Consider the following 23,062-nt stretch of genomic DNA (forward strand, 5'->3'; position numbering starts at 1 on the left):
GATCCCTAAAATTCTTCTTCGGGTCAATTTTGACGATATTTCACATGATAGAAATCTGATTCTTATAGAAACTGGGCTGAAAATTGATACATTTGGCAATGTTCCGGTTAAGCTGCGCCGCTGCGCAGCGGTTCTGAGGTCCTGCGCAGGCCGCTTTTAAATGGAAAAAAACGCGCATGCACGGAAATGTGAATGGGCCACGCAGCCCATTAAAGGGGCCAGGGTACCCCCCCCCAAAAAATTGGATGGAACACTGACACTTGGCATTAATCACAGGCGCTTAACCGCAAGAGGGTTTCTTTGGGGGTGGAATATCTTTAAGCGCCAATAGCTTCCTTTCTGAGTTAAAGGGTTAAATCATTTTTTGTTGCCTTTAGGATTTTGGACCTCACGTAGAATGAATCAGGTCCCAGGTCGGCGGAGGCAGGGGGGACATGCGATACGAGAGAAGCACGCTTACAATGTTCAGTCTGCTTTTCAGTGCAAATGCCAACAACAGAGCCTGGTAGTTAAATGAGATGATGAGGATAGATTGATAAAATCGAACACATTTTAACTGCAAACCAAGGAAGACCGTGTTTTGCTTTGTGAATAAGTAAAGTTTGCTCCAGTTAAATATTAAGCAGACCCCGCCGACTGCAGGGCCGTAATTGCTTTATCTTCGAACAATCAACGCACAGACATTACAATATGAAAAGAAGCTTGTCAAGACCCTTCAGGATGGAGCTAGCAGTCAGTCTAATGAAAATTCCTAATCCGATTTACTGTCAATCTGTCTGTGAGATCCACTTTTTTTTTTTTACACCCTTTATGCAAACTTGCATAACATGCACACAAGACAGATTGCAATCAGCACGCCAGGCAACTGGCTAGCTGTTACATGCACAGTTTAAGAAGCTATGATTCATGAAGACAAGGATGGTCCATGCACGAGAGAATGCGGCAGATACACGTACACACACACACACAGAGATACTGTAGGCCCAAAACATCCACCTCCAGCAGCTTGTGGGGCTCAGTTTTTACAAACAAAACTGCTCAGCATGGCCAAATTATTTCAAGAATTGGTTTAGTCGCTCCTTGGAACACAAGGCTCGATTACCATTTGATGCTGAGCACTAATTCCTCTGCTCTGGCCAATTTACTGGCTAATTAGCATTGTATGCTGCTGAAACCCTCGTCTGTCCCTTTGTTATCTCCAGACTCAACTATTCCACCGCACTCCAGACCGGCCTCCCGTCTTCCACCCTCCGTAGACTTGAGCGCACCCAAAACTCGGCTGTCCGTGTCCCAACTCGCACCAAGTCCCGTTCACCCATCACCCTTGTGCTCGCTGACCTACATTGGCTCCCGGTCCAGCAACACCTTGATTTTAAAATTCTCATCCTTGTGTTCAAAGCCCTCCATGGCCTCGCGCCCTCCCTATCTCTGTAACTCCACCAGCCCCGCAACCTCCAGAGATCTCTGCGCTCTTCCAATTCTGGTCTCTTGAGCTTCCCCGATTTTCATCGCCCCACCATTGGCGGCCGTGCCTTCAGCTACCTGGGCCCTAAGCTCTGGAATTCCCTCCCTAAACCTCTCCGCCTCTCTCACTTTCCTCCTTTAAGTTGCTCCTTAAAACCGACCTCTTTGACCAAGTTTTTCGTCATCTGTCCTAATAACTCTTTATCTGCTTGTCAATGTTTGTCTGATGACGCTCCTGTGCAGCGCCTTGGGACGTTTTTACTATGCTAAAGGTGCTATATAAATGCATGTTGTTGTTGTTTGTGTTCTTGGTCAAAAGATATCTGTTTGAAGAGTGAGTGTCACCATTTGTGCTGCTTTCAAAGAATGATAGTTTTGTTTCAGCAGCGTATCTGGAAGCCATCTGGGTGTTGGGCGGAACTGGCTGAGATGAGCTCTTCCACCCGGCACTGCAAGGGGAGCTGATACAACACAGGTTCAGCAACCAGGCTGACGACTGTATCCAAACTGACAACTTGGTCAAAAGCTTGGTCAAAGAGGTAGGTTTTAAGGAGCGCCTTAAAGGGGGAGAGAGAGGTAGGGAGGTGGAGAGGTTTAGGGAGGGGAATTCCAGAGCTCTGGGCCTTGGCAGCTGAAGGCATGGCCGCCAATGGTGGAGCGACTGAAATCGGTGATGCCCAAGAGGCCAGAATTGGAAGAGCACAGATATCTTGGAGGGCTGGAGGAAATTACAGAGATCGGGAGGGGCGAAGACGAGAACTGGAAACCTGCATTCGTTTATTTCCTCACTACCCTATCAAAATCCCCTCCATCACCGTTCTTGCTTGTGCCAAGAAGCATTCTTCACGATTGGCATGAGCGCCATTAACTGGCAAGCTGACAGGACGCGATCTGCCACAGAGGTGGAAGTGACATTACTGCTTTCACCTGCCCTACAAAGTGCTCCATCTAGTCGCCTGGATCAGCGCTCCTGAAGCTCCGCCAAGGACGGGATTAGAACTGGAGCCCTCCAATTAGGACGAGGCTCTATCTTCAGGCTAGGCTGAATATTCGCTGGCCCAGTTTGATACCAATCGAGTCCTCAATTCATGACAGCGGGGTTTCATGTCGCCATCTGTCGGAATGCTGTGCCACAAACTTCCTGCACAACACCAAGAGCACAAGCAGCATAATCTGAACAGAAATGAATTCGCTGGAACATTTAATAATTAGATAAATTCATTAACGCAGCCTCTTTAATCTATCTGTCCCCATCGCATGCGAATTAGCTGTTGCCAGAAGGTCTTTTACAGATCAACTTACACTTGTCTGAATGTATGCAATGAATTTCATCTTTTAAAAAATATAATTGTGATATAAAGGGGCTAATTTTTAAAAATTAATTCTTGGGATGTGGGCGTCGCTGGCAAGGCCAGCATTTATTGTCCATCCCTAATTGCCCTTGAGAAGGTGGTGATGAGCCGCCTTCTTGAGCCGCTGCAGTCCGTGTGGTGAAGGTACTCCCACAGTGCTGTTAGGGAGGGAGTTCCAGGATTTTGACCCAGCGACGATGAAGGGTCGGCGATATATGTCTAAGTCAGGATGGTGTGTGACGTGGAGGGGAACTTGGAGGTGGTGGTGTCCCCATTGTACCTGCTGGCATTGTCCTTCTAGGTGGTGAAGGTAAATGTTAAGATAAATGAAAAGTAATTGTCTAACATCTTGTTTTGGATCTGTCAAAGACTGGAACCTGAAGACGCATTTGGCAGATCGTGTCACAAGCACGTGAAATTGTGCGGAAAACCACGCACAACTGTATGAGCTTGTTTTCCCTTCTCACTGACCAAGACAAAGAATCCAAGTGGAACAGAGGCAGGTCTTCTCACACCACCCCCCACCCCCCAATCCCACCCCATCTTGTGACATGCAAATTTTAGGGGGAAATACTTTGAAACCAGGTTCTTTTTGAAACTACAGTATCTGAAAAGGGACAAGCAATGCATTCTAAACAAGAAGAAGCATCCAACCTTAAAGAAGCTTTCTAGCTCCTCGTTAGCAGAAGACAGAACATAGAGTGCTTGGGGATGTATTATTTAAAAGATCCCCAAAATATTCACAATCTTAGAAACATTACAATTCATTAAAAGCAATCAAGAGTTCTTTTTAAAAACTGTTCTTCCTATATAAAAAAAAAGGGAGGGGAACTAATGACAGCATTTGAAACTATCAGCTCCATTTCCTGCAAGTATTTTTTTGGGTTGAGAAAGTTGCATTCTTAAAGCAAATCCTTCTGGGTCACACAAAACCTGACCATCCCCCTCACTTGACAACTTCTGCCAACCCTGGTCCAGCAGGGTCACATTCAAGGTCCGAAGAGCCCTCACAGATAAGGTCAGAGGTTGAACTTGCAGAGACAGTGGCGCGCCGCTCCAACTGCGATTGGACAGTTTCCGAGACAAGACAAAAAGAGGTGATCATCAGTGAGACACTGCATACAAGAAAACACAATTGGAAAAAAAAACACTTGAAAATATAGCAAGGGAAACACGGTGATGGAACTGTGGTCTGGCACTACCAAATGTAATGGGCACGGAGAACAATGTTTTACTGTGACATGATGGGAAATGGATTCAGAGGAGAAATGGGAGAGTGGTGAAGAGGAACTAAATTGCAACATTAATCCTACTTCACTTCTGTCGAGGTGAGAAGACAACATTTAGAACACAAGGGAAGGATTTTTTTAAAGTCACAACGAAGCAATGCAATACGCAGCATTTTTACAGAGGTCACGGCAACATGGAGCTTTACATCCAGGCAAGATGTTTGGAATGCTCACCAAAGCGGGTCGCCACTAGTACTTACCGCAGGGACCCGGATACTTGACTGGAATGGAGGCTCTCAGCTGGCACTCGGCTTGCTTGCGCTCGCAGTCATTGCTGTAGCTTTGGTTGTCCTGACCGCACACGGGTTTGTAGGCCCCATCGCAAATGATGCGGTCACACGAGCACCGGGCACTACCCCTTCGGTTGAGACAAACGGCGTTAAACGTACACTCTTCTTGGCACTTGTCTGCAATCGAAACAGTGAGTCGATTTTAGTCCTACAGTACAGCACTCTGCGGCAGAGACCTGCGGGGTGTTAGGGCGGGGGAAGGTGCTACAGCTTGGCAAAAGCACCTGAAGGGAAAATGCAAAATCTACACAGATCATCATTTCGGGTATCGTGCCCGGTGTTGAGGGGACCTTACTTTAGGAAAGATGCCAAAGGAAGCAGAAGAGAGTCACTAAGGTATCAGGGATGAGGACATGAGGGGCTTATTAATGGGGAAAGACTGGAGGAAACTGGGCTCTTTTCATTCGAACAATGAAGGTTAAGAGATCGGATTGTGCTGTTCAAAATTCCGAAAATGGGTGAACTAAATTGGGAAACACTGTTTCCACTGGTCAGTTAGTCGGTAAGTAAGATAAGGACAAAGGGAGAAGTTGGGGAATAAAATGATGCTGAGGGTTGTTGGGAATTGCCTACCAGAAACAGTGGTGGGAACAGAATCCATTATAAAAGGAAAGTGGATAGGTGTATGAAAAAGAAAAAATCTAAAAGGATATGCAGAGAGGGTAGGAGAATGAGACTAAATGCAGAACTCAAAGAGTACACACAGTGGGCAATGAATTCCATCTGTGCTACAAAATTCTATGGGGGCTAAGTTCGGTTGATTTGCGCCTCCCGCAAATCAACTAGAGCCTGGGCGCGGCGCCGCTAACCACTCCCGTGAAATTCAGCGGGAGGTTAGCAGCGGCGGCGCTAACCGTTAGCGCCACGTGGTGCTGCGCCGCCGGCGATGGTGCCAGGCCCTTCCCCTTTAAGAAGGTGAGGAAGGCCTGCAGTACCATGGCGCTGCGGCATGTAGCGCCGTGGTTTTGGCTCGCAGCGCCCCAAGAGGGATGCGGAGCGCATTCCTCCTCCCTCTCGGGGTGCTACCTGGGAAAATCGGCCGCGGGAGCGCTAACTTCAGAATGTTCCAAGGTGCTTCACAGCCAATTAATATCCTTAAGTGTAGTCACTGTTGCAACATATTGAAACGCAGCACCCAATTTGCACACAGCAAGGACCCACAAACAGGAACGAGATAAAAGATCAGATTATCTGTTATTGGTGCTGTTGGTTGAGCGATAAATGTTGGACGGGACAAAGGAAGAACTTCGCTACTCTTCTTCCAATAGTGTCATGGAACCTTTTCTGTCCACCTGAGGGAGCAAACGTCTTATCCAAAAGACGGCACCTCCAACAGTGCAGCACTCCCTCAGTACTGACCCTCCGACAGTGCGGCGCTCCCTCAGTACTGCCCCTCCCACAGTGCGGCGCTCCCTCAGTACTGACCCTCCGACAGTGCGGCGCTCCCTCAGTACTGACCCTCCGACAGTGCGGCGCTCCCTCAGTACTGACCCTCCGACAGTGCGGCGCTCCCTCAGTACTGCCCCTCCCACAGTGCGGCGCTCCCTCAGTACTGACCCTCCGACAGTGCGGCGCTCCCTCAGTACTGACCCTCCGACAGTGCGGCGCTCCCTCAGTACTGCCCCTCCGACAGTGCGGACCCTCAGTACTGCCCCTCCGACAGTGCAGCGCTCCCAGTACTGCCCCTCCCACAGTGCAGCGCTCCCTCAGTACTGCCCCTCCGACAGTGCAACGCTCCCTCAGTACTGCCCCTCCGACAGTGCAGTGCTCCCTCAGTACTGCCCGTCTGACAGTGCAGCGCTCCCTCAGTACTGCTCCTCTGACAGTGCAGCGCTCCCTCAGTACTGCCCCTCCGACAGTGCAGCGCTCCCTCAGTACTGCCCCTCCGACAGTACAGCGCTCCCTCAGTACTGCCCCTCCCACAGTGCAGCGCTCCCTCAGTACTGCCCCTCCCACAGTGCAGCTCTCCCTCAGCACGGCGCTGAAGTGTCAGCCTAGATATGTGCTGAAGTCGCTGGAGTGAGGCAGTAAACCCATTACTTTCTAGCTCAGAAACAAGAGTGCTACCACTGAGCTAAAGTGAACACCGTTGTGAGCAGTGTACATCTTACAGGGGTCATTGTGAGGCGAGAATCCCAGCATGGAGCCTCGCTAAATGGGAGCAGGGGTCGCAGAATTGACCCGACACTGTTACAGCCCTATCACCATCCCATGTTCCCACCTAGTTCTCCACAATGAGAGAGGGTAGGGCATTGGGATTGAAAAGATGACATGTCTAGCAAAATGGTGCCGCTGTGTTCAATAGTGTAGTGGTTTTGGTTTCGAACTAGCAACCCAGAGGTCCTGAGTTTAAATCCCAGCCCGGCAAGTCATGAAATTGAATCCAATAAAGCTGGTAATTAAGAACATAAGAAATAGGAGCATGAGTCGGCCATTTGGCCCCTCAAGCCTGCTCCGCCATTTAATAAAATCATGGCTGATCTTCTACCTCATCTCCACTTTCCTGCACTATCCCCATATCTCTTGATTCCCTTAATATTCAAAAATCTATCGATCTCTGTCTTGAATATACTCAACGACTGAGGCTCCACAGCCCTCCGGGGTAGAGAATTCCAAAGATTTGTGGGCTGGCACTATAAAAAAAATGAATGGTGGAATGTAGTAAAACCCAATTGGTTCACTCATGCCCTTTGGTTCACGGGAAGCTGCCCCCACCCCCCCACCATCACCAATTGGTCTGGCCTACACGTGACTCCAGTCGGTCGCTGTGGCGTTGCCTCGTGATGCCCTCTGAAGCAGTCTAGCAAACCACTCAAGTTGTACAAACGATTGCTTGGATGAGGGGACGGGCATCGAATGTCGCCTCACCACCATCAGCCACATCCCGAAAACAAATTGAAAACAAAGCATCATTCTGTCCTTGGTCTTACCCCGCCCGAGGAACGAGTTCAGGGAGAAAATAAATAAACTGGTTGAGTTCTGAAGACATCCAGAGGGATTTTTTTTTTTTGTTGTGGAAAAATTGGCAAATATGTTAAAATTAAATCGGTAGCTGCAAAGCACTGAAGGAGACCCAGGACTGAACCCCAATTTTAACCTTTGAACCGAAGAACGTGACTACTACACCACAAAGTAGATCTTCAAAGACAGCCGAGGGCTAACAACACGGCGCAGCTCACCTCGAGTCTGACAGGGTCCCGAGCGAACTCTCTGAAGGTTAATGCCTTTGATAGCGCCCATCCGCTCCATGGTGCACTTGTTGTTGTAGGTCTGCCCGTCGTCCGCACAGACCGGCTCATATTCCGTGGGGCAGCTTTCAGGTCTCAGCAGCACCTCGGGTTTGCGAGCTCGCGGGTGAACTCGACACGCCTTATTCAGGTCGTTCTGGGCATCTTTGCACGGGTCTGTACACAACAGAAGAAGCAATTAACAGACCGGTTGAGGATTCCAGCATTACTCCCCTTCCTGCCCATCAAAACGCCATATACACTGAAACACTGGAGCTAAACACCTATTCCTCCAACAGCAGCAAACTCACGTGTTCCACAGAATTACATCGCATTTACATCGAATTTACAGCACAGAAACAGGCCATTCGGCCCAACAGGTCCGTGCCTCCCACCCCTCTTCATCTCACCCTATTAGCGTAACAGTCTATTCCTTTCTCCCTCATGTGCTTATCCAGCTTCCCCTTAAATGCATCAATATTACAATTTAGCTCTTGCAGATAACACATTCCAGACATATTAATGTGGGGGGGGTGGGGGGTGCAATTTTACGGCTACACGCTTCCATTAAGAAGCTTCACCCACTGGGAAAGCAAATCAGAAATTCACTGCCTGCAAGTTTCCAAATGTTCCTTTTCCGTTGGAAAAGCACGCGCCCAAATTTCCGATGTTGTGATATTGACATCACAAAAGGAATGTGATCGCCCCGCTCTCTGATAACTGCAGCATTGACTGCTGGTGAATCAGCATCAGCCAGTCATAACAATTAACTGGGTTTCTTAGAACCACCTTCATCCATCTCTCCCGGGTGTGGTGCTCAGCAGTAGAGATGGTCGCGACTCTCGATTCATACTGGTTTGGTAGATCATAGCTGGGGTCGCGATGGTGTAGCAGAACCAGCAAAGCTGGGCTAGCAACAGGAAAATAAGCCAGGGCTCCATCGCGTCCCCGATTCTTGCTGTAGTCCGGTTCCACGGGTGCCACTCGTCCTCCAGAACCTCACTCCAGTAGACATTCTTCGCATTCATGTCTCGACAGCAAGCGTTGGTAGGCTATTTGTTTCTGGAGTGAGGTGCAGCCAGTGTGCGTGTATATGTAACATCACCCACACACACTAGCACGTGTCCCCTGGACAACAATCTGGAGGGGGGCTCTGGCCGATGCTTCTCCTCTCGAGCCCAGGGGTACCTTAGGAACACAGTAACCTTAGGAACAGGAGGAGGCCATTCAGCCCCTCGGGCCTGCTCCGCCATTCAATTAGATCATGGCTGAGCTGCACCTCAACTCCACTTTCCCGTCTTTGCTGCATATCCCTTGATATCGTTACCTAACCAAAATCTACCAATCTCAGTCTGGACAGCTCCTTCAAGTGCTGGGCCTGCCGAGATCTGCTCTGCACGACTTAGTCTTAGAGTAGGCATTGAGCTAAAACACAAGACCCTCGGGGAAGTCAGCGCGACATGTTATGACTGAATGTACCCGAGAGACCAGCAGTCAAGGCTGCAATTATCAGAGAGCGAGGATCACATTTCTTTTACAATGTGGGGGGGTGGGGGGGGGGCGGGCAGAAAACACACACGCACCTGAAAATTGGGACAATCTGGAAGAGAATAGCTCTTTACGAATAATATTTCTCACAGGATTTTCTTGTCTTCTTGCATAAAAGTGCTGGACTAGTTTCATGAGGTGCTGGCCGACCCTTGCACCTCGCACAAGCAACTACCCTTCGCCTCTGCTCTTATCTTGTCCGTGCTAGCAGGCTAATTGGGCAGAGGCATCAGTGCTGAACCAGACTGCTGCAGGAACAGGAACCTTGGCGAGATCTTTCTCCTCCTCCTCACTCGAGGGGATCGCAAAGCGCATTTATCCATTATGCCATCAGGGGATGTTTGGAAAGACCAAGTCACATAAATAATCACAGCCCAGGGGCCAGTCTATCAATACGGAGAAAGACTCTCTAAATACTTGGTGTGAATTCAGAGCTGTGAGCTCAGCAGGTGGTGGAAGCATGCTCAATAGGATCTGAAAGAACACACATAACAACTGATCCTCTAGTGTAGCATAAACCTTGGTGAAGGCAAGGTCACCCAAATAGCACATTCATCGGTGAAGAACAAATTTCAATGGCATCACACACAGCCTTGTAACCATAGGAACAGGAGGAGGCCATTTAGCCCTTTGCACCTGTTCCGCCGCTCACTGATCTGTACCTTAACTCCATCTACCCGCCTTGGTTAATAACATTGCCTAACAAAAATCTATCAATCTCAGTTTTGAAATTTTCAATTGACCCCCAGCCTCAACAGCTTTTTTGGGGGAGAGAGTTGCAGATTTCCACTGCCCTTTGTGTGAAGAATGTGCTTCCTGACATCACCCCTGAACGGCCTGGCTCTAATTTTAAGGTTATGTCCCCTTGTTCTGGACTCCCCCCCACCAGGGGAAATAGTTTCTCTCTCTCTACCCCATCAACTCCTTTAATCATCTTAAACACCTCGATCAGATCACCCCTTAATCTTCTATACTCAAGGGAATACAAGCCTAGTCTACGCAACCTGTCCTCATAATTTAAGCCTTTTTAACCATGGGGGACTAACTTATGCCAGCAGATGCCTAGCAAGCCTGTGACCTCTTTTCCTTTTGGCAGTTTAGAATTGGTCTTCAGATCTGCCCGTCCTCACTCACCGCAGGGTCCATCGGACTTTTTGTACACGTTCTTGTGGTCATCGCAGGCATGTTTGTTGAGCTCGCACTCGTTTTTGTAATCCTTGCCGTCGCTGCCGCAAACCATCCTCTCCGGTTCCCTGCTGCAGGTGGTGGGACAGACGCATTTGGCCGACTGGCCATCGGACGACTGGATACAGGTGCTGCCATACCCACAGGTCACCTCGCTGCAGGGGTCCTTCAAGCCTGCAACACAAAAAGAAAACAAGCGGCCTTTAGAGCAGGTACAGTCAACCATCTCCTTTTGATTTGAGTTGTGCAGGTTCTATTTCATTGGATACCCTCCAGCTGAATTTGGAGTGCAGTTATACTGCGGTTTCTGCATTGCTGCAAAGTGATATAGAAGTGAAAGTGTAACTCATAGAAATTTACGGCACAGAAGGAGGCCATTCGGCCCATCGTGTCTGTGCCGGCTGAAAAAGAGCCATCCAGCCTAATCCCACTTTCCAGCTCTTGGTCCGTGGCCCTGTAGGTTACGGCACTTCAAGTGTATATCCAAGTATACTTTTTAAATGCGATGAGGGTTTCTGCCTCTACCACCCTTTCAGGCAGTGAGTTCCAGACCCCCACCATCCTCTGGGTGAAAGCAGTGGCATAGTGGTTAGCACTGTTGCCTCACAGCACCAGGGACCCGGGTTCGAATCCGGCCTCGGGTGACTGTCTGTGTGGAGTTTGCACATTCTCCCCGTGTTTGCGTGGGTTTTCTCCGGGTGCTCCGGTTTCCTCCCACAGTCCAAAGATGTGCGGATTAGGTTGATTGGCTATGATAAATTGACCCTTAGTGTTAGGGGGATTAAATACGTGGGGATAGGGTGGGATATGTGTTGGTGCAGGGGTTACGGGGATCGGGTGGAATATGTGTCGGTGCAGGCTCGATGGGCCAAAATGGCCTCTATCTGCACTGTGGGGTTTCTGTGATTCTGAAAACAGCTCTCCTCAACTCCCCTCTAAACCTCCGATCAATTACTTTAAATCTCTGCCCCCTGGTTATTGACCTCTCTGCTAAAGGAAATAGGTCCTTCCTATCCTCTCTATCTCGGCCCCTCATAATTTTATACACCTCAATTAAATCTCCCCTCAGCCTCCTCTGTTCCAAAGAAAACAACCCCAGCCTATCCAATCTTTCCTCACAGCTAAAATTCTCCAGTCCTGGCAACAGCCTCGTAAATCTCCTCTGCACCCTCTCTAGTGCAATCACATCTTTCCTGTAATGTGGTGACCAGAACTGTACACAGTACTCTAGCTGTGGCCTAACTAGTGTTTTATACAGTTCAAGCATAACCTCCCTGCTCTTATATTCGATGCCTCAGCTAATAAAGGCAAGTATCCGGTATAACTCAGGCCTCTATCTGACTCTGGAGAGCAGTGGTACGAGACCTCTCTTTTACTCCACCTGGGCTTGACGTCATGTGGAGTACAACTGCAGTGCACGGTCAGACCCGGCAGAGCACGGTCCAGATGGGTTCTAAAAGTGCTGACGGTGTTTGCTGGCCCCCCAGGGTATTGTATAAATGAAACTCTCGTAACGTGGTCCCAGTTACCAGATCCTCCGGTAGGGGGGCCCCCTGCACATATGCGGAAACCGAGCTCTGCCTGGAGTGCAACACGCAGCCGGCAGAGTAACTCGAGCAGTGTTGTCCATGAATCATGCCTGTGCAGCTACTGGCCTGAGACCGGTTGCCCAGTACCAACTGCAGTTTCTTCGCGACTGATGGCACTGTGAAACTTGGTGGCAAATTGCTAATAAAAATGAAACAGAACTTCTGCCACTAGCCCAGCACCCAAAATGGATGGTTTCAATCCTTGCCTCTGACAGCAGCATATAGAAGGCAAGTGTCCTTATAGGTAACATGTGGGCCATGTGATCTCCTTGACTGGTTTTGATTGCAGATCGGAGAGGAATTTCCCCAGAGTATTTTTTCCCTTATTGGCCCTGGGTTTTTTCTCTGTATTTTGCCTCTCCCGTGGCTGCGGAGGGGAAGGGGCGGGGATGGGAGGAAGTGTTTAGTTATGATGCTCTGGCCACCAGCTGATCTTTTCCTGCCCATCAGTTTTGTGTGTTTGGATGTAATGCCAAACGGCTGTGGCTAGAAGCAGGCAATGCCAAAATGGATAGCTACTGCTGGGTTGAGCAATTGTAGCACGCTGGTCTGTCTCCATTCAAGTAGTAAAGTGGTTCAAGCAGTAAAGGTGTCAGCCATGGCTCAGTGGGTAGCACCCTTGGCTCTGAGTCAGAAGGTCGGGGGTTCACAGTCCCACTCCAGACACTTAAGCATGCTGACACTCCAGTGCAGTGCTGAGGGAGTGCTGTACTGTCGGAGGTGCCGTCTTTTGGATGAGACGTTAAACCGAGGTCCCGTCTGCTCTCTCAGGTGAGCGTAAAAGATCCCATGGCACTATTCTGAAGAACAGCAGGGGAGTTATCCCTGGTGTCCTGGCCAATATTTCTCCCTCAATCAAAAATAACCAGATAAAACAGATTATCTGGTCATTATCACGTTGCTGTCTGTGTGAGCGTGATGTAGCCAATTGGCTGCCGTGTTTCCTACATTACAACAGTGACTACACTTCAAAAGTACTTCATCATTGCTATAAAGCGCTTTGAGACGTAAAAGATGCTATATAAATGCAAATTAATCTCCCTTTTCTTTTTAGAAACTACCTTGCAAAGAGGGAGTGGTTTCAGGAGCAATGGCACTGGGAGCCAGTCCTGGGTAACCTCCGACACGCAGTGGGTCTCCAACGTGAATGCAGCATAAAGTCTGAAGCCAGATGCCTGGATGTCAATCACTGGCTGCCCCAGCACACGGTAATCTCTGGGGTGAACCGTGGAAGCTTTGCAGGATGGCTTCCGGCGTTCAACAAATACAACGGCTGATTCCCTGAGTCCAGCCGGGAGTGGCGTTCACGGTGAGCGCTGGTCAGGAATTCCCGGGTCTGCAGTCCCGGATGCTCCAGCCGATTCCCGGCCAGCACTCCCAGTGAGCGATGGTCCCCGCTGGGAGCACCCAATCGGGGAACCAGCCCCAGCGTATTTACTGAAGAATTATTCAGTTCCGGGGCTGTGAAAATGAATGTGACAAAACTGGATACATAATTGAGAAGATTAATGAGCTGAAAGTTAATTGGTTAATAGATTTGCCATTAAGCCAGCTGGTACGGTCATGCTCCGGTACCAACACACACCTGAGACAGATTTTCACATCTCCTGCTGACAACTTCAATGAAGTCAACACCAAAATACACTCAACAGCAACGTAGTAAAACGTCCCAAGGCGCTACACAGGTGCGTTATAAGACAAAACACTTGACACCGAGCCACATGAGGAGAAATTAGGGCAGGTGACCAAAAGCTTGGTCAAAGAGGTAGGTTTTAAGGAGCATCTTAAAGAGAGGTAGAGAGGTGGAGAGATTTAGGGAGGGAATTCCAGAGCTTCGGGCCCAGGCAACAGAAGGCATGGCCGCCAATGGTTGAGTAATTATAATCAGGGATGCTCAAGCGGGCAGAATTAGAGGAGCTCAGATATCTCGGGGGTTGTGGGGCTGAAGGAGATTACAAGGATAGGGAGGAGCGAGGCCATGGAGGGATTTGAAAACAAGGATGAGAATTTTGAAATTGAGGCGTTGCTTAACTGGGAGCCAATGTTGGTCAGCGAGCACGGGGGTGATGGGTGAACGGGACTTGGTGCGAGTTAGGACACGGGCAGCTGAGTTTTGGACGACCTCAAGTTTCCGTAGGGTGGAGTGTGGGGGGCCAGCCAGGAGTGCATTGGAATAGTCAAGTCTAGAGGTAACAAAGGCATGGGTGAGGATTCCAGCAGCGGATGAGCTGAGGCAAGGGCAGAGATGGGTGATGTTACGGAGGTGGAAATAAGCGGTCTTAGGTATGCTGCAGATATGTGGTCGGAAGTTCATTTCAGGGTCAACTATGACACGAAGGTTGTGAACAGTGTGGTTCAGCCTCAGACAGATGTTAGGGAGAGAGATGGGGTCAGTGGCTAGGGAACGGAGTTTGTGGCGGGGATCAAAAATAATGGCTTTGGTCTTCCCAATATTTAATTGGAGAAAATCTCTGCTCATCCAGAACTGTATGTCGGACAAGCAGTCTGACAATTTAGAGACCGTGGAGGGGTCGAGAGAAGTGGTGCTGAGGTAGAGCTGGGTGTCGTCAGCGTACATGTGGAAACTGACGCTGTGTTTTTGGATGATGTCGTCAAGGGGCAACATGTAGATGAGAAATAGGAGGGGCCAAGGATAAATCCTTGGGGGACACCAGAGGTAACGATGCGGGAGCGGGAAGAGAAGCCGTTGCAGGTGATTCTCTGGCTACGATTAGATAGATAAGAATGGAACCAGGCGAGTGCAGTCCCACCCAGCTGGACAACGGTGGAGAGGCGTTGGAGGAGGATGGAGTGGCTAACCATGTCAAAGGCTGCAGACAAATCAAGAAGGAAGAGGAGGGATAGTTTACCGATGTCATTTGTGACTTTGATGAGAGCCGTTTCGGTACTGTGGCAAGGGCGGAAACCTGATTGGAGGGATTCAAACATGGAGTTACGTGCAAAATGGGTATGAATTTGGGAGGCGACAACACGTTCAAGGACTTTGGAGAGGAAAGAGACGTTAGAAATGGGGCGGTAGTTTGCAAGGATGGAGGGGTCAAGGGTTGTTTTTTTGAGAGGGGTGATGTCGGCAGATTTGAGGGTGAGGGGGACAGTACCTGAGGAGAGAGAGAACTGCAGTGACTGGTCCAAATAACCATTTTTCGGTGCCTGAGCCCGAACAGTGACTCATTTGACTCTCGGTGTCCAAATCTGTGCAATGCACTTTAGGAAGGATGTGAAGGCCTTAGAGAGGGTGCAGGCAAGATGTCCAAGAATGGTTCCAGGAATGTGGAACTTCTGTTACGTGGATAGACTGGAGAAACTGGGGTTGTTCTCCTTAGAGCAGAAACAGTTGAGAGGAGATTTGATAGAGGTGTTCAAAATCATGAGGGGTCTAGACAGAGTAGATAGAGAGAAACTGTTCCCATTGGCAGAGGGGTCAAGAACCAGAGGACACAGATTTAAGGTGATTGGCAGAAGAACCAAAGGTGACATGAGGAAATACTTTTTTATGCAGCGAGTGGTTAGGATCTGGAATGCGTTGCCTGAAAGGGTGGTGGAGGCAGACTCATTCCTGGCTTTCAAAAGGGAGTTGGATAAGTACATGAAGGAAAAAAATTGCAGGGCTACGGGGAAAGGATGAGGAAGTGGGACTAGCTGAAGTGCTCTTGCAGAGAGCCGGCACAGGCTCAACGGGCCAAACGACCTCCGACTGTGCTGTAACCAGTCTATAATCTTATGATCTGAGTGCGACCTTGCCCTACCTCAATGTCAACATTCACACAGCATCCTGCATCTTTTAGTGGCCAGCAGTCCAGAGTGGGAACACGTTTCCTCTTGATAACTATGGTGCACTGAGGCCAATTTTACACCCACAACCACTGCCCTTGCTGATTTTCGGGAGCACCTTCACCACACGGACTGCAGAGGTTCAAGGAGGAGGTCCACCGCCACCTTCTCAAGGGCAACTAGGGATGGGCAATAACTACCTGCGATGCCCCCATCTCCAGAGTGAGCTTAACAAAAATAATAAGCACATATCGAGGATCGGTTTGTATGGCTCACTTCCAAAGCAAGGCAGTGTGCTTACTAACAAATCCCTGGGGAACTATTCATGCTTATTCCATTATTGTGGCAACTGATACATCAACTGAAGAAGTGCTGCCTGGATGACAGGGGGCTCATTCAACACAGCAACAGTGCGATGTCCTCCTCACCACTCCAACACCAGTTCGACAAAGGTCATAAGATAGAAGCTGTGCCCGTGGGAGATGGTGTAAAAATATTCTGATTTATGCAGCTGTTTAATGTAACCTAGTACAGTTTTTCATTGATCTTTTAATTACAAACAAAAATCAATACCTGATTACCACAGGCTTTACAAATACAGCTTGCTGGGACAAACACCATGGAGAATAAAAATCATAGCCTGTCGGGTGTTTGGGGCGGGGTGCGGGGGTGGGAAGACTGTGGTCTAGCTAAGATGCTGCATTAGAGTTCCAACCATGGGTTTGAACTCAATCATCACCACATGCTGTGGTGCTTGGTGTTAAATTGGTCACCAAATATCACCAAATATATCGCCGATCCTTCATCGTCGCTGGGTCAAAATCCTGGAACCCCCTCCCTAACAGCACTGAGGGAGCACCTTCACCACACGGACTGCAGCGGTTCAAGAAGGAGGCTCACCACCACCTTCTCAAGAGCAATTAGGGATGGGCAATAAATGCTGGCCTTGCCAGTGATAGGGATGGCGGATCAGTGAGTAAGACTTTGGTCGCCATGGGATCTGGGTTTTTGTGTGTTGGCTCGAAGGTCAGAAGTGAATTGAGTTTTGCAGGCTCAAACCAGTTCCTCGTGGTGAAGGGCTCACAGTACTGCCTCCTAAACTGACTGACCCCCTTGCTCAGACTGGCCTTAGGATTGGCGCCAAAAGTGGGAAATGCCTCACTGATGAAAGACTTACATTTCTATAGCGCCTTTCACGACCACCGGACGTCCCAAAGCGCTTTACAGCCAATGAAGTACTTTTGAAGTGTAGTCACTGTTGTAATGTGGGAAACGCGGCAGCCAATTTGTGCACAGCAAGCTCCCACAAACAGTAATGTGATAATGAGCAGATAATCTTTTTTGTTATGTTGATTGAAGGATAAATATTGGCCAGGACACCAGGGATAACTCCCTTGCTCTTCTTCGAAATAGTGCCATGGGATCTTTTACGTCCACCTGAGAGAGCAGACGGGGCCTTGGTTTAACGTCTCATCCGAAAGATGGCTCTGCCAACAGTGCAGCACTCCCTCAGCACTGCACTGGCATGTCAGCCTAGCTTTATGTGCTCAAGTCTCTGGAGTGGGATTTGAACCCACAACCTTCTACGTACTCAGAGGTGAGTGTGCTACCCACTGAGCCACGGCTGACAGCATAGTGCGAAGCTGAGGCAGAGTATCTGTACCTGGCCTGGGAGTGATTGATGCCGACACTGAGCACCAGAAATAGCAAAATGTTCCGTGTCCTGGTGCTAACATTCCTTACCTCCATGGGCACAAAAAGAAAATGATAAAATCATGCTAGGACAACTGCAACAGGCTGCAAAAATAAATCCCCAGACTAAGCATCATTCATCAAATGGGGTAAAGTACTTTGGCTCCTCGGGCTGGCTGTAACCCTCTGCTCGTTATCTAGTTAGCCCTCGGTGCAGATATATCCATCCCAGCATCCTGCAGCAGGGTCGATCCTCCATTCTCCGAGAGTCGCTGGTGTTCCCACTCCCCTGGGAGCTTGATTAATTGCAGTTTTGATAAAAATGATAACTGCCGTTAATCACTTAACAGCCTGTATCAGTGCCACATGTTTCAGGAAGATATCCCACAGAGATTGAACCATTGTCATGGCATTGTAGGAGGAGCCTGCACTCGTTGCAAGTCATTTACCTTCCCGCTCCCTCACACTGATGAAGGAAATTCTGTTGCTTATAATCACAATTATGCGACAATTAGTTCTTGGTTCTTAAAGTTGATCCTTCAATATTTACAAAATATCTAATTGTAGTGATTGTGAGAGAGGATTTTCATGCTCAGTTGAGACAAGTGCCTACATAGGAACATAGAAACAGCAGGAATAGGTTGTTCGACCTTCCGAGCCTGCTCTGCCATTCAATATGATCATGGCTGATCCTCTATCTCAATACCATATGTTTTCTTCCTGCAAAAAAAAGGGATGCTGTAACCTGCAGGGCTACGGACCAAGAGCTGGGACGTGGGATTAGGCTGGATAGCCCTTTGTTGGCCGGCACGGACACAATGGGCCGAAATGGCCTCCTGCCGTGCTGTAACTTTCTATGATTCTATGATTCCTGCTCTCTCCCCATACCCCTTGATGTCTTTTGAGTCTAGAAATCTATCTATCTCCTTCTTAAATATATTCAGTGACTTGGCCTCCACAGCCTTCTGTGGTAGAGAATTCCACAGGTTCACCACCCTCTGAGTGAAGAAATTTCTCCTCATCTCAGTCCTAAATGTCCTACCCCGTATCCTGAGACTAGATATTAACCTCCCCATGACAGGCAAGAGAGGGTCAGGTTGGAGGCAATGTTCCCTCTAAAAATTTTTTTCCATGCACGGTCCCTTTGCATTTGCTGCCTGGCTGCACATCATCCATCGGGAGCAGCTGGTGAGAGGCCTGCACGGGACCTCCTGATTGATGCGCAGCCGCGCACCTTGGGGGGTGGTGGGGGGGAACATTGGTTGGAGGGGGTTAAAAACCCGACCCAAACACACCATGCACGGCAGGCAAAAATGGCGGGTCCCGCGGCCTTGCCTGATTCTTTGGCCATTTTCGGCCTCAACCGCATCCTTCCCTGCCTCCCCTTAAATATCAGATCTCTCTGCGAGGTGGGTGATCAGGGAGAGGCAGAGGAGTTTCATGCCACCTGCAAGCCTTGTAATGATGAGGTTGATTTCCATTCCCTCTTCTACCTGGACCCAAGGTCACCCCAGGTGTGTTCCACCAGCCATGACCTGAACCTTTAAAAAAAATTTATTCATTCACGGGATGTGGGCATCACTGGCAAGGCTGGCATTTATTGCCCATCCTTAATTGCCCTTGAGAAGGTGGTGGTGAGCCGCCTTCTTGAACCGCTGCAGTCCGTGCGGTGAAGGTGCTCCCACAGTGCTGTTAGGGAGGGAGTTCCAGGATTTTGACCCAGCGACGATGAAGGAACGGCCGATATATTTCCAAGTCAGGATGGTGTGTGACTTGGAGGGGAGCTTGCAGGTGATGGTGTTCCCATGCGCCTGCTGCCCTTGTCCTTCTAGGTGGTAAAGGTCGGGGGTTTGGGAGGTGCTGTCGAAGAAGCCTTGGCGAGTTGCTGCAGTGCATCTTGTAGATGGTACACACTGCAGCCACGGTGCGCCGGTGGTGGATGGAGTGAATGTTTAAGGTGGTGGATGGGGTGCCAATGAAGTGGACTGCTTTGTCCTGGATGGTGTCGATCTTCTTGAGTGTTGTTGGAGTTGCACTCATCCAGGCAAGTGGAGAGTATTCCATCACTCCTGCACCTGCTTGTATTTCCAGAATCAGATTATCATCCTCGACCAAACGTTCCCTCGGTGCAGGCACATCCCTTGGCAGGGCCCTGCACGTGGAAAGAAAGCCTGCGAGGCCCTGCCAACGGATAATGGCCACCAGCTTCAGGACCATCTAGATGATGCCAACCAGAGCTCTGCTGCACCTGCAGGGAAGAAGCAGCCTGCCAGTGCTGGCCCTCCATGACCTTGCACCCAACCTCTTCTCAGATTGGAGTACCTTAGTGGTATGGGAGCAAGAAGTAAGGCACACTATAATAGGGCGCAGCTCTGCTTGGGCCTCTACCAAGGGGAGGTGACATTTAATATGAACAATGTTGAAGTGTCCTGGCCAATGTTTATCCCTCAACCAACATAACTAAAAAAAACAGATTATCTGGTGATTATCACACTGCTGTGCGCAAATTGGCTGCCGCGTTTCCTACATTACAACAGTAACTATACTTCAAAAGTACTTTACTGGCTGTAAAGCGCTTTGGGACATCCTGAGGTCGTGAAAGACGCTGTAGAAATACAAGTTGTTTCTTTCTTCACAACTGTGACGTACTAATGCATAAGGAAAAAAATGGGCGACACACATCCTCTATGAATGGTGTTGATAGCTCAGGATGAGGCTGAGAGATGTAGGGGTTTTTAGCAGACTTGTCACTCAACAAGCCCAATCACTGCACGGCACCAATCAACAGAACAAACAGAATGCTGAACTATAGAGACAAAACAGTCCAAGTCAGAGGAAGCCACATTTGACTGTAAAGTGCTCCGGATTGACCACACTGAGTGATGCGTCCAGTTCTGGTCACTGAGATCCAAGGGAGGCATTCAAGTCTTGGTGGTGGCTTATTAGAGAAAAGTATTGAGACTATCTGTAGCATCAGATGAATTGAATTAGTATTCGCTTTAAGTGCACACACGCATCAATACAGGTTAAATAGCAGGGCACAGTTGGACCCGAGCACGTAGGCGTAATTCCGTCCTCATTTTAAAATCATACATTCACTCTTTATTTTTACATTTTCCTTGGTCCGATAAATTGCTGGTTCCCCGTTTACAATAGAACCTGCCTAAGCAAACTTGTCATGCTGCAATTATAACCGCCCGCCTGTGCTGCAGTAAATGCCAATAAACCTTTACCCCTAACTGCCGGAAATAGACCAAATTAAGTGCCAGAGCTGTGTATATTCCCGGGGGGGGGGGGGGGGGGCGTGGATCAAATAAACTAGACAACCCTGTTAAAATATATTCCAATCACTTCCCTACCAGCTGATTGCTCTCGGACCCCACTGGGGGCCAATGTAGCTCTCAGCTCCCATCCTAAAGCTATCGGCACATAGGAGCAGGAGGAGGCCATTCAGCCCCTTGAGCCTGTTCCGCCATTCAATGAAATCATGGCTGATCTGCGATCTAACTCCATATGCCTGCCTTTGGCCCATATCCCTTAATACCTTTGGTTAACAAAAATCTATCAATCTCAGATTTAAAATTAACAATTGACCTAGCATCAATTGCCGTTTGCGGAAGAGAGTTCCAAACTTCTACCACCCTTTGTGTGTAGAAGTGTTTCTGAATTTCACTTCTGAAAGGTCTGGTTCTAATTTTTAGACTATATCCCCTAGTCCGAGACTAACCAACCAGCAGAAATAGTTTCTATCTATCCTATCTGTTCCCTTTAATATCATATATATAAGACAAGAACCTTTCCAAATCCTAGAATGCTCAGCCTAATTCTTTATACATGGCTACATCCCTGCTGAGTTAACAGAGCTCACTGCAGCTCTACAGTTGGGTTGGGTGGAGGGGATGAACCAACTGGTACTTCTGTTTATGGCCAGTATCCGGGATGTGTGAATGTCAGGGGAGAATGGGATTGGGTTCCACTGTGGTACTCTACACTGTCAAACAGCCTTCCAATAGGTCCCACGCCTAGGCTCACTGATGAGGGGTGCACATTTGGGCGAGGTAACGGGACATCTACAGATGCCTGAGGATGAGTCAGCACCTGCAGAAGAACAAGGGAGAACATTGCGAGCCACCCAACGAATGCTCGGGTATGACCTCCCCTTGGGCAGTCCCTTTTCCGCCGTTCAGCGAAGCTGAAAGCTACAGCGGGACCTCCCTTATCCGCCACAATAGAATGGACCCCCTCCAGTGAGCCGTGGATATTGGCAGGTAATCAAGGGTCCTAAACTTTGGTCTTCCACATATGATACAGTTTAGAACCTGCAGATAGGAATGAAGACAATCACAGTACAAATAATGAGATGGTGTTGGTCACCAAGAGAAGATGAACTATAAAATAATTAAAGACTTTTGCAAATGGGGCAATGTTACGTGCAAACAGCTTTGTTCAGTGAAAATTAGAATAGTGGATAATAGCGGTTCCATTGCATTCGAATGACCCTTCCGGTATAATATACCTTCCACTCATTGCAAACAAATGAGGAATTAGCTATAGGGGAACTTTAAAAAAAAAAAAAATATATATAAAAGGAAATCCTATTAAAATAACAAAATCTCTCAGTATATAATTAAATGTAATTCACAATGGCTCGAGCAATTTAAGTAAATATTCTACAGAAATGTCACCTGGAGAAAATGTCTGATTTAATTATCACTGTGGCTAGCTCTCACAGGCTACCACTGGCTCACTGCCGAGCACATCCTTAACTGTTATTGTTGTTTGACAGGAAGCCTATTTCGTGGCACTGAGAGAGAGTCACATTTAATTAAGGAGACAATATTCCTGCTACTGGCGGATGAGCTGAATACCACAACCAGTAATTATCAAACTCACCCACCACCGCTCGATACTATCTTTCACACATCCCAAGCACTTGTCATGATGGGTGGAAAGTCAGCAATTCTACAGATTATTGATGGCAGCTACACACTGAACAAAAAATCCATTGCATAATTCATACTGAAACCGTCCCTAACACTCCACTTATTCGCCAACCTCATTCGCAGTTATACGTCCTTGCACCCTGGCTCCTTAACTGTCCCAATGTAGCCGGCACATCTCCTGCAATGACTTCTCCCACCCTTGCACAGTCAACTCAGTAGTGCCCCAAGGTTCTATCTGGTGTCCTGTCCTATTTACATACTACCCCTTGGCAACATCACCCATAGGCATGGGCTGTGCTTCCACGTATATGCTGCCAACACCCAACTCTACCTCCCCGCCAGCACCCTGGACGCCACTATCACTGCTGCACTGTCTGATTGCTTGTCCAACATCAAGTCAAGAATGAGCCTGAACCTGTCTCTTCCCCTCCCAGACCTTCCCTTTTGTTCTTTCATCCCCTCCCCCATTTCCCAGCCCCCAAACTTGCTTTTTAATCTGTTTCATTTCTTGCTTTTTTCTCAGTTCTGACGAAGGGTCTTCGACCTGAAACGTTAACTCTGTTTCTCTCTCCACGGAGGTTGCCTGGCCTGCTGAGTTTTTCCAGCATTTTCTGTTGTTATCTCGCTTAAGTTGACATTGCCAAAACTCAGGCAGTGTTTTTGTTTCCTGACCCGGGAAACCTCACCCTGC

The 23,062-nt window shown here is 48.6% G+C and overlaps 1 protein-coding gene across 11 annotated transcripts in view; it reads right to left on the reverse strand.

The window, feature by feature from the left end:
- The window catches only part of agrn (agrin), a 540,540-nt gene that overhangs the window by 134,102 nt on the left and 383,376 nt on the right, over positions 1–23,062 (reverse strand). For all 11 annotated transcript variants that reach the window (XM_085967315.1, XM_085967316.1, XM_085967311.1 and 8 more), the window contains 3 exons: positions 10,305–10,529; positions 7,575–7,799; positions 4,306–4,512 (listed from right to left, as the gene is read on the reverse strand). In XM_085967315.1, the coding sequence (XP_085823441.1) occupies positions 4,306–4,512; positions 7,575–7,799; positions 10,305–10,529 (657 nt within the window). The remainder of the gene's footprint in view (positions 1–4,305; positions 4,513–7,574; positions 7,800–10,304; positions 10,530–23,062) is intronic.

The sequence above is a fragment of the Somniosus microcephalus genome, chromosome 25 (genome assembly GCF_052327205.1).
Source record: "Somniosus microcephalus isolate GS21.2 chromosome 25, FLI_Smic_1.0, whole genome shotgun sequence".
Classification (NCBI taxonomy): Eukaryota; Metazoa; Chordata; class Chondrichthyes; order Squaliformes; family Somniosidae; genus Somniosus; species Somniosus microcephalus.